General features: G+C 41.8%; 1 protein-coding gene across 1 annotated transcript in view; it reads right to left on the bottom strand.

Annotated features, from left to right (window-relative positions):
- STMP1 (short transmembrane mitochondrial protein 1) overlaps positions 1-8,130 on the bottom strand; it is a 12,551-nt gene extending 4,421 nt beyond the window's left edge. The window contains exon 1 of the mRNA XM_007118631.4: positions 8,025-8,130. Within this exon, the coding sequence (XP_007118693.1) occupies positions 8,025-8,039 (15 nt within the window). The 5' untranslated portion in view covers positions 8,040-8,130. The remainder of the gene's footprint in view (positions 1-8,024) is intronic.
- Positions 8,131-12,616: the final 4,486 nt, after the last annotated feature.

Consider the following 12,616-nt stretch of genomic DNA (forward strand, 5'->3'; position numbering starts at 1 on the left):
GGCCATGGCCCACGGGCCCAGCCGCTCCGCGGCATGTGGGATCCTCCCAGACCGGGGCGCGAACCCGGTTCCCCTGCATCGGCAGGCAGACGCGCAACCACTGCGCCACCAGGGAAGCCCCCCAATTTTTGTTGTTAAAAGCCAGTTTATTTATTTTTTTGGTTTTGAGATTTGTTATTTCTTGCTACATTAAGTAAAAAGTATTCAATTTTAAAAAGTATTCGGCTAAATTGTAGGATCTTAGAAAATGAAGGGACCTTCACAGTTCAATCTCTTGATATTTCAAGAGGCACCTGAGGCCTAGGACAGGGCCATTCATAACAGGAGCACAGGACAACCTAAATTAGATTCACACTCAAACACTAAAATATACAGTGACATAAAGCAGGAAGCTGACATGCAACTGAGACAGCACATGGTTTAGCACTCTGCCTTGGGTGGAGTCTAATGGGCAGGGCACTTAAGAACTGCAGAGAACACAGGTCCCCTAACCATCTCTTAATCAGTGACAAGAGAGACGGGCACGATTTTTAGAGAACTGTAAGTGTTTATCCCACTGCATGACTTTTCCTGAACAAAAACTGTTTCATAAAAATTTAAAGCACTCCCTTCACACCAAGAGTTTCAAAGTTCCTTAAGGTTGGAGTTTTACTGATGATCTATAAATATTTATTTATTTTATTTATTTATTTTTGGCTGTGTTGGGTCTTCATTGCTATGCGCGGGCTTTTCTCTAGTTGCGGCGAGCAGGGGCGCCTCTTCGTTGCGGTGCGCAGGCTTCACACTGTGGTGGCTTCTCTTGTTGCAGAGCATGGGCTCTAGGCGCCCGGGCTTCAGGAGTTGTGGCTCGTGGGCTCTGGAGCACAGGCTCAGTAGTTGTGGCGCACAGGCTCAGTTGCTCCACAGCATGTGGGATCTTCCCGGACCGGGACACGAACCCGTGTCCCCTGCATTGGCAGGCGGATTCTTAACCACTGCGCCACCAGGGAAGCCCTTTACTGATGATCTATAATTTCCTGGGTCTTTTCCCCCAATAATTAAAAATCTCCAACTGAACGCCTAACTTCTAATTTTATAAATTTGAACTGGCATCTCATTTTTTTATCATTTTCTTTAATCAGTGTCGCTCCTATTCAATACACAGCAGAGGTTAACAGAGAAAAAGCGCAGCACTTAACACTAACGGTCATATGTGGTGTGGTCGAATTGTCTTCAAGTTGGAGAACAGAGAACAAGTTGGAGAACTTCAGAACACAGCTGGATCCTTAAAGTTTTAAGCTTACTAAGCTTTAAACACCAAAAGCATAATTTAAATAGGTTTGTTGTAAGTTAAGAAGCATAAAAGAGGCTATCAAGTCTAATCATAGACCATTTTCTGATCATTTGATTAATCAAACATATCTTGTGAACATTTTTACCAATGTGCACCAAGAAGCAAAATGATTTTTTTCACTCCTATGGGTTAAAACCAGGCAGTCAGAGGTTTTCCAAATCCAGAAAGAGTATTAAATTTGCTAAAAATTAGAGGGGAAAAAAATCATCTAAGAATGTTAGCTCTAACACCAAACAGAAAGAACAGAGGGTTGAAAAATTTCAAGAAAAATAAATTAGAGTTCTGCTTCTACCACTGTCTAGCTGTGTACCTTTAGGCATGACACTTAACCTCCTTGGCACTTTGCTGATCTGAGTTTCCTGATTTATAAAACATTATACTAACAATGCTCCTTCTAGCTCCAACATTCTAGGATTCTTGGTTCTTACCACGTGTGTCTCAAAATAAATATGGCATATCTAATGTGTCTTCATTTCGGCAATTTCACGAGGCATCAGGGCACATGAAAAAAATAGCAGGTTTGTTTTTTTTTGTTTGTTTTTTGCGGTATGCGGGCCTCTCACTGTTGTGGTCTCTTCCGTTGCGGAGCACAGGCTCGGACGAGCAGGCTCAGCGGCCATGGCTCACGGGCCCAGCCACTCCGCGGCACGTGGGATCTTCCCGGACCGGGGCACAAACCCGTGTCCCCTGCATCGGCAGGCGGACTCTCAACCACTGCGCCACCAGGGAAGCCCTAAAAGAGCAGTTATTTTAAAACACAAAACAAAAACCATGGGTCTCTAGACAAGTCATATCCAATTCCAGTTTCAGAATATTGCTAGGTCTATCTAATGTGTCTTCATTTTGGCAATTTCACGAGGCATCAGGGCACATGAAAAAAATAGCAGGTTTGTTTTTTTTTGTTTGCTTTTTGTTTGTTTTTTGCGGTATGCGGGCCTCTCACTGTTGTGGTCTCTTCCGTTGCGGAGCACAGGCTCGGACGAGCAGGCTCAGCGGCCATGGCTCACGGGCCCAGCCACTCCGCGGCACGTGGGATCTTCCCGGACCGGGGCACAAACCCGTGTCCCCTGCATCGGCAGGCGGACTCTCAACCACTGCGCCACCAGGGAAGCCCTAAAAGAGCAGTTATTTTAAAACACAAAACAAAAACCATGGGTCTCTAGACAAGTCATATCCAATTCCAGTTTCAGAATATTGCTAGGTCTACCAATGGGATACTGTAAAATTACATAACAACATGAGAGAAATGGGCACATGAAGAGAAATGTGAGGAAAATGCGTGACACCAGAAAAGCATTTATATGTTGTTCATGGGATACTCAATAGACAAGTTTAGACAGGTAAAAAATTTTAATCTGAATAAATAAAGGATCTCAAAAAATAAAATCTAAATCTGAGGAACAGGGACTCATTTAGTCTGAGAAGTTAGACTGGAGCCAGAGTACAAAACGTCTCGAATGAGTCTGAAGTCTCTCTGCAGGCCAAGAATGCTTAACCTCCTCCAGGCCAAGACTTGGAAGCCTCCTCAGTGGTCCATCCAGATGGCTGGATGCTATCACCATGGTCTTCCTCCACATCACATGGTCCCCCCATAGTACTCCCTGCAGAGAAGATAGTGCAGAAGGAAGGGAAATGCCTTCTTCCCAAGCTCAACACTAAATACATCACTATTATGTCCTCTCTGCCATCATTTTGAGACTTTAGGAATACGTAGCTTCTACTCACAAACATACTGGGGACAATAAATGGTAAAACACCAGAAGTTTGGGGACTGAGGAGTGACATGAGCGAAGTAATGTAGAGGACAAACAGGTGAGAAGAAATCTGAAAAAAATCCTCCCAAATACATCTGGCCTCCAAAGGTTTTGATTAAAGGATTACAGTCCCTTATATCCTGAAAATCAATTTCATATCCAGCCTTGTGAAAAGATTATAAAATGGTCTCTATCTTAAAGAATTTATAGGATGTATGGAAAGAAAAGCTACATATATGTAAAATAGTTATATAACAAAAGAAAGCAGCACCCAGCACAGGACCTTGAATGTAACAGATGCATGAAAAACCAGAACTGAGTCACGCATTAAGTAACAAAATGAGTGATACAGAAGTGATTTTTTAAGAAACCATACCTGAAAGAGATTGGTGTACCTCAACTTGTTATTAAAGGCTCTAAAGATGCTGAGGAAGTGTTAAAATTTAAACTGGAAAGGGACATGACTGTGGAGAATCAAGGTACAAGATAGGAATGACAATGTGATGACCTGAATAAAAGAAATAGGCCCAATTAAAAAAGTGGATTTGAACTAAAAAATGGAGAGAAATACTAGTACAGAGAGCTGGGTAGGGCTAGCTGATGGACTTCAAAAAACAAGCAATGGAGTTTAGTTCATTTACAAAACGGTGGGGAGCCACTGACTGCTCTTTACCAGCAGCAACATGATGAAAGCACTGCTTTGTAAGCATTCACCTGACAGCTGTTCCCAAAAAAGGCTGAAAAAATACAGATTAGAGAAGGCACACGGGATAGCAAGCAAACATGAATGAATTGTTTTTCTTCTTTAAAATCAATGAAGATCAATGGAATAGAATAAAGGGTCCAGGAATAAACCCTTACATTTATGGTCATGGGATTTTCAATAAGGGTGCTAAGACATCCAATGGGGAAAGAATGCTGGGACAACTGGATATCCACATGCAAAAGAATGAAGTTGGACCCCTACTTTACATCATAAACAAAACTTAACTCAAAATGGATCAAAGACCTAAAATGTAAGACTTAAAACTGTAAATCTCTTAGGAGAAAACATACGAGTAAAACTTCATGATCTTGGGGTAGGTGATGGTTTCTTAGATGTGACACCAAAAGCACAAGTAACAAAAGAAAAAAATAGATAAATTTGATTTTATCAAAATTTAAAACATTTGTGTTTCAAAGAATACCAACAAGAAAGTGAAGAGAACCCACAGAATGAAATAAATATGTGCAAATCATATATCTGATAAGGGACTTGTACCCAGAATACATAAGGAATTCTTATGACTGAATGACAAAAAGACAACCCAATTTTAAAACAAGCAAAGGATTTGAAATAGACATTTCTCCAAAGAAGATATACAAATAAATGGCCAACAAACACATGAAAACATCATTAGTCATTAAGGAAATGCAGATCAAAACCACAATGAGGTGTCTCATCGCACCCACTAGGACGACTTAAATCCAAATGATGTATAAGTGTTGGCAAGGATATGGAGAACCTTCATACATTGCTGGTGGGAATGTAAAATGATGTAGCCACTTTGGAAAAGTCTTGCAAATCCTCAAAAAGCTGAGCAAAGAATTACCATCTGACGCAGCAATTCCACTTTAGGGTATATAACCAAGAAAACTGAAACATGTACCTAGAGAAAAACTACATGAATGTTCATAGCAAGATTATTCATAAATAGCCAAAAGGTGGAAACAACCCAAATGTCCATCAACTGGTGAATGAATTAACAAAATGTGGCATATTCACACAATGTAATAATAATCAACCATAAAAAGGCTGATTATTATTATCCATGCTACAACATGGATAAACCTTGAAAGCATTACGCCAAGTGAGAGGCAGTCAGAAAAGACCACGTATTGTATGATTTAACTTAAAGGAAATGTCCAGAATAGGCAAATCCAGAGAGACACAAAATAAATTAGTGGTTGTCCAGGGTTAGGTGTGAGGGGAATGAGAAATGAATGCTAATGGTATGGAGTTTCTTTGTGGGGGGCAATAAAATATTAGATATAAAAATTAGATAGTGGTGATGCTTGCACAACGCTGTGAACATATTAAAAAACCACTAAATCCTACACTTTAAATGGGTGAATTGTATGATATGTGAATTAACTGTACCTCAAAACTATCTTTTTTTGTTTGTTTTTTTTTTTGTTTTTTTTTTTTTCGGTACGTGGGCCTCTCACTGTTGTGGCCTCTCCCGTTATTTTTTTTTTTTAAAAAGTAAGATTTGGGACTTCTAGGGCTCCCCTGGTGGTGCAGTGGTTGAGAATCTGCCTGCCAATACAGGGGACACAGGTTCGAGCCTTGGTCTGGGAAGATCCCACATGCCGCAGAGCAACTAAGCCCATGCACCACAACTACTGAGCCTGCGCTGTAAAGCCTGTGAGCCACAACTACTGAGCCCACGTGCCACAACTACTGAGCCCACGTGCCACAACTACTGAAGTCCGCGTGCCTAGAGCCCGTGCTCCGCAACAAGAGAAGTCACTGCAATGAGAAGCCCACGCACCACAACGAAGAGTAGCCCCACTCGCCGCAAATAGAGAAAGCCCGCACGCAGCAACAAAGACCCAACACAGCCAAAAATAAAATTATAAATTTATTTTTTTAAAAAGAGTCCATGTGTGTTACAATGTGTAAGAATATTGGACAGCACTGAGATGCAGTATACAAAAGCCGAGGGAGGAGGTTAAAGAGATGATTAAGAGTACCAGGTGCTGCTGCTCTGAGAGATAAGAAAAGCAATGCATTACCCCAGTAACAGTACAACAGGCAGTGTACACAAGCCACGAGCAGTGCCCATCATATCAGGTTTCCCTTTAAAAGCTTCAAAAGTTTCCTTACACCAAACTGGCTAAACCATGCTGCAATTAAGGAAGCTACTGCAGTAAAGGCAAGGGGAAAGAGGCAGCAGGACCACAGGAACAAGTTTCGATATAGGGATGATGGACAAATATTTTAATCCAAGGAGAAATGAACAATGAAAAGAAGATATAAGTAACACAGTCGGGTGCAGTGGTTTTCAAATACTGTTCCAGGAAATAACAACCACAGAAAACATCTTGGAGGGTTCCAAAGTGGGTGATGACAGAGCACCCTCCAAGATATTTAACTTGTGACTATCCCTTCACTTTCAAAACCTGTTCCATCACTACCCTTCTGAGGAAAACTGATCCCCATTCCTAAGAAACTCAGTACACCTGATACCTTGCTGAAGAGAAACTGAACAATATCTGAGTCCTTACTGTCATTGTTTCAAGTACTTTAATGTATTAACTCATTTTTAATCCTCACAATAAAACCATGAAGTAGGCTCCCATTTTCAGATGTGGAAACTGAAGCATAAATAATTTAAATAACTTGCCCAAGTTCCCACTGCTTAAAAATGATGATTCAAAGGCAGGAGTCTGATTCTGGAGTCTGACCTCTTAAGCACTAGGACATGATGGCTGGTCACGGGTTAAAAGATCGAGGAGATCTTAGGGATCATCTACATCAACCCCATTGTTTTATAGATGAAATGGCTGAAAGCAAGGAGAAAGATTCGCCCAAGTTCAAATGAGCTAGTGAATCATTTGACAGAGTTAGAGGTAAAGTAATGCTATCACTTCTTTCAACAAATGCAATGAGGAGGTGGGAGAACATCCGTGTTTCTTCTGAGCTAGGAATTTAATGAATGGCTTCGGCATCGCTCCTTAAATGCTGAGAACTCTGAATGTGCATATCAGTCACATCCATATTCATACACAGAAAAAGTTTATTTCAAAACCAAATAAAGTCACTCTGCAAAGGTACTTAGAAAGTTAAGTGTAAATGAATCCATGCCCTTCCTTCCAGTTATCAATGAGCTACGGCTGTACAGGAGACTCAATTACATCATCTCACACTTTGGGGCTGACTCTGTTTTTAACCTGAGTGTTTCCTACAACCATATGGCAGTAATTATTTCTATTGACTCCTAAGCTAATAACCAGTTAGGACACTGGAGAAACTTCCAGAAGCAGAGGTGTAGCCATGTCTTGTTTAGGCAGTTTACGTCAAGGATACTCTCTTTCGGCCTAGAGATTGAAAAATTAATTACCATCTCAAAAAGGACAGAGGGGCACTTTTTCTTCTTTAATCTCTTTCATAAAGAACGTAACATTTTGGAAAATAGCTCATCCCAAGCGCACTCAATTTCCATCGGCCACCTGGAAGGTATTAGAATACCTGCCTCTTATCAGAATCAGAATTTAACATCCACTTTTGAAGGCACGAAAACCTGAAAGAAAGACTTTCACCTGAAAGTTTGGCAAGTCCTCCTGAAACCTTCAACCAGGCAATCTTTGAAACACACTGGGGCTTTGCCAGAAAACCCGCTTTTAACTGAAGTAAAGACCCATGAAAAATAATTTGTTTACTCATGGTAACAGTCGTTTTACCCTAGAGTGAGCATTTTGGAAAAATTATTTGTACACCAGGGCCTGACTCAGGCCAGCAACCAGCCATCCTCCGTCTGGAAGCTATAAAAAGTCTGATGAGGGCTCCCCAGGCCTCTAACTGTGGCGGTTTACTCCTTTGGAGTTTATTCCTGGCCCTCCTACGTTTTCAAAGACGCCAACCAGCAGGGCTCTAAGTCGGGGACGGGGTATGTGTCTACGTCAGGGGGTGGCAGGGCAGAAAAAGTCATTAAGGACCCCGGGAGCCTTAACTCGAGGAATACACAAAGCACGCGGGCACGTCACAGAAGAGCTTTGAAAACGCACGCTCTGACCCCTCAAAGTTTTACGGACTTGAAGGGCGGCAGAAAAATGCCGGCCAAAGGATTTGGGTGAGGCAGAAACAAAACGCCGCAGCCCACCCCGAAAGGCGACTAGCACCCGAGGGACCCACGCCCAGGGCCCCCAGCTCGCTCCTCGGCAGCTCCACTCACCAGGAACTGGAGCATAGTGTCGGCAAGGAGGACTCGCAGGTCGGCTGCAGCTCCGTAGGCCGTCCGAGAGCGCCTCCCCCGGCGCGACGGGCGGAGCCCGCGGCCGACTTCCGGTTCACGCCCCGCTCCGCCCCCTTGGCACCTCCCACCTCGCCTCGCCTCACCCGGAAGCGGCTCCTGGCGCCCCCTGGCGGAGCTCCTCGGGATCACCTCCTGAACTGACCGCCCGGCGCGAGCGTGCGGGGCCGGCTAGAAGCAAGTCACAAGCCCCAAGCCGGGCTTGCATTAGCTTTGAACATTCAGATTCCAGGGCCCAGTCCTCAAATCCCGCTTCTGTAAAGCTGGGTCGGGGCCCAGGAATCTATATTATTAACCGGCATTGCCACACTTATGATGCACAGCCAGTCTTAGAACTCCCTGACCTAGAAGGATCGCAGGAGGCGGTGGTTCCCATCCCCACCTGCAAAGCAAATCACCTGTGGAGCTTTTGCGATATACTCCACTGGGGCCCCACGCAGAGTTGTATTTTCCAAAAGCTCCATAGATATGCTGTGTAACCTGCGTTGAGGATCTGTGATAGAGGTTAAGTAGTAAGATGGAGGCCTTTGGAGTCTGGCACAGCTGGGTGCAATTCATGACTGCCGTGCACTTCCTGGGGCAGCCAGAAACTAATTACTTAACCTCCCTGAAGTTTGCTTTTCTTCAGTGTAAATGGGGCTAGCACCAGCTCCCTTGCTGAATTGTAGGGGGATCAAATGAGACAAGGTAAGGGATACATAAATGCTTGTCATGTGTCGGGTGTGGCCAGTGAGCTCTGGAAGACCTCTTCCTGGCCTCTCTGCACACAGAGCTGCCACCTCCTACTCCTGGTCTTCGAATCCCTCTACAGCCTCCATCAACACACACACTTACAAAGTAAGACCACCGTCTTCTCTTTGCTCTCAGCCTTTTGAATTCACCCTTATCTGCTATATTAAGTAGAACTCTGGTTTCAAATAATAAAAACAAAATCATATTAGCTTAAACCAAATGACAGTGTATTATACAGTAGACAACAAGGAGGAATAGGAAAGCTATTAGGAATTACACATTTTCTCTCCATTTCTGCCCTTCTCCATACATCTGTCTCATTGTTCTCTTTGCTTTATGTTTTTTTCTGCTTTCCAGAATATGGCCACTGTTACTTAAATTTACTCATTAAATGGTCCATCCAATAGAAAGACTGGATCACTCTTTCATTACTATTTTCAAATACCTGGGAAAGGAACGATGATTGGTGTCAGTTGCTTTCCAATCAATTGTAACTAGAAGGGACAGGGTCTCTTTGAACTAAAGTGGCTGCCAAGAGGAAGGAGATGCTGGTAGATGGCTGTAACACATGCTACTTTCCAATATGTCTAGGTTAAAACTTGAGTCAGTCAAGTCTTGACCAGGGCTTCTCAAAATTAATGTGCATTCAGATAACCTAGGGATCTTGTTAAACTGCAGATTCTAATTCAATATATCTGAGTTGGGTCCTGAGAGTCGGTATTTCTACTAAGCTCCTAAGAGATGCTGCTACTAGTGGTCTGTGAACCATGCTTTGAGTTACAAGACACCAGACTATAAGCTACATGAGGGTGAGGACTTTATTTGGTTCACAACTCCATTCCTAGTGCCCAGAAAGTGAACAAATATTTATTGAAATTCCTTGTATAAAACCTTGTCTCCTTCTTACAGATAAAGCCTTAAATGAAGTCTGGCTTTTCCCCTAAGGTCTTTTCAAAGGCTCTCTCTCTCCATAACCCCAAATAACCACAAGGCATGGAAAAGGCAGGATTCTTTGACTACTTTCAGGTTATTACTTAAATGTTCTCATATTTTAAAAACCTCCTTTAAAATTCATGTCTTCCCTCTACCCCTTCACAATGCCTTAACTTATTGACTTCCTAGGCAGTCCCCTCATTCACTGAAGGTTTGGCATCTAACAGCCTTCCATTCAGTCCCAAGCTATCATCATCATGGGTGACTTCAAAAGCCATGAACACTTGTATGTTCAAAGAATCCTTACCTCTAATGACTTTGATCCTCACACCACTTCAGCAATCCACCATCATGTTCATAACCCACACTTTGTCACCTCCTGGACCTGCTCCACCTCTGAAGTATTACATTCCAAAATCCTACCTTCTATCCTATCAACTCTTTGACCTTAGCCAGATGTCCAGTCTCTCAGCTGTTCCATATTCTCACAAGCTATGAGCTTCCTCCTGGCTTCACCCTTTTCTATCTGGTCTAAACCCCCAAGAGATCAGAACTTCAATCAAGGACCATTAACCTCAAATTTCATATCCATTGCCATTCTGTGATACTTGCCTTTCAAAATGTTAATTCTTGATCAGTCTGCCTTTTTCAGTTCCATACCAGTGATTCTGAGCATCAAATGCATATAACATGGATCATGCAACAAATGATATTGATCTAATGAGGTTCACTGTTACATTTCCACCTGGAAAAAATAATGTTGGGTTCCTACTTCACACTTTATACATAAATAAGGTACAGATAAATAACAACCTAAACAAAGCAAAACAAAAAGAAATACTAAAATCACTAAAAAGGGAGAAATTCTTTTATAATTTCCAAATTTGAAGGTTTTTCATATGACCCACATGGTACAAAACCCAGAACCCATAAAAGAAAAGACTGATAAAATCAACTACATACAAATAAAATTTTCTGTATGGGAGAAAGGAAGAGAGAAAGAGAAAGAAAGAAAAACATTATTTGTAAAATAAGTGACAAGGCCTAATTTTCTTTATGTAAAGAGCTCCCACAATTCATTGAGACCAACAATCCAATAAAATGTGGTCAAAGGATATGAACAGCTCATAGAAAAGGAAATACAAATGGCTCAAACATATGGAAAGATACTCAGTGACATTCACACTAAGAGAAATGTAAATTACTACCATAATGAGTGTCATTTTTCTCCTGATTAGCAAAAATCAAAAAGCTTGATTATACACTGTATTGGAAAAAGTAGGGAAACAGGCATAGCTATACAGTACTAATGGGGATACAAATTTTTGTTGGTGGTGGTTTTCTTATGGCTGCATTGGGTCTTTGTTGCTGCACGTGAGCTTTCCCTAGTTGCGGCGAGCGGGGGCTACTCTTCATTGCGGTGTGTGGGCTTCTCATTACGGTGGCTTCTCTTGTTGCAGAGCACGGGCTCTAGGCGTGTGGGCTTCAGTAGTTGTGGCTCGCAGGCTCCAGAGCACAGGCTCAGTAGTTGTGGTGCACGGGCTTAGCTGTCCCACAACATGTGGGATCTTCCAGGACCAGGGCTCGAACCCGTGTCCCCTTCATTGTAGGCGGATTCTTAACCATCGAAGCACCAGGGAAGTCCGGAAACAAATTGTTAAAAACTTCTGTGGCGGACAATTTGGCCAAAACTATCAGAAGTGTAAATGAGCATACCCTTTATCTCAGCAATCGCATGAACTTGTGTATATTCAAAAACATTCATTGTGGCAAAAAAAAAAAAAATAGAAATGTTAATAAGTAACTGAGTAAATCAAGCTATATACATACACTGAAATACTGTGTGTATATGTGTGTTTGTGAGAGAGACAGAAAGAAAGGGAGAGGTTTTATACGTGTTGATATAGAAAGATCTTCAGTATAAGTGGAAAAAAGCAAAGTGTTGGTATGACAAATAGAAAAAGAAGAAAGAAAGAAAAACATCATTTGTACCTATGACAAGGGACTAATTCCTTTATATAAAGAACTCCTACATATCTGAGGCATATGACAGAGGCAATATTACCGATCGGTGAGAAAGCATGGGCTATTCAATGAATCATAAAAAGAAAACTGATTATCCACGTGGGAAAAAAGTAAGTAAAGTAAAAGTAGGTCACGGACATCCACATGCAAAAAAATGAATCTAGACACAGACCCTTCACCAAAATTAATCAAAATGGATCATAGACCTAAATACGTAACACAAAACTATAAAACTCCTAGAAGATAACATAGGAGAAAACCTAGATAACCTTGGGTATAGTGGTGCCTTTTTCGATACAACACCAAACACACAATCCATGAACGAAATAAATAAGCTAGATTTTAATAAAATTAGAAACTTCTGCTCTGCAAAAGACATTATCAACAGAGATAGAAGACAAGCCATCAACTGGGAGAAAACATTTGCAAAAGATGAATCTGATACAGGACTGTTATCCAAAATACACAAAGAACTTTAAAACTCAACAATAAGAAAACAAACAACCTGATTTTAAAATGGACCAAAGACCTTTACAGACACCTCGCCAAAGAAGATATACAGATGGCAATAAACATACGAAAAGATGCTTCACATCATATGTCATCAGGGAAATGCAAATTAAAACAACAGTGAGATACAACTACACATCAATTAGCATGGCCAAAATCCAGGTCACTGATAGCAGCACCAAATGCTGGAGAGGATGTGGAACAATAGGCACTCTCATACACTGTTGGTGGGAATGCAAAATGGTACAGCCACTTTGGAACAGCGTAGTGGTTTCTTACAAAACTAAACATACTCTTACCATATGATCCAGCAA

This window comes from Physeter macrocephalus, chromosome 5 (assembly GCF_002837175.3).
Source record: "Physeter macrocephalus isolate SW-GA chromosome 5, ASM283717v5, whole genome shotgun sequence".
In the NCBI taxonomy this organism is placed as follows: domain Eukaryota; kingdom Metazoa; phylum Chordata; class Mammalia; order Artiodactyla; family Physeteridae; genus Physeter; species Physeter macrocephalus.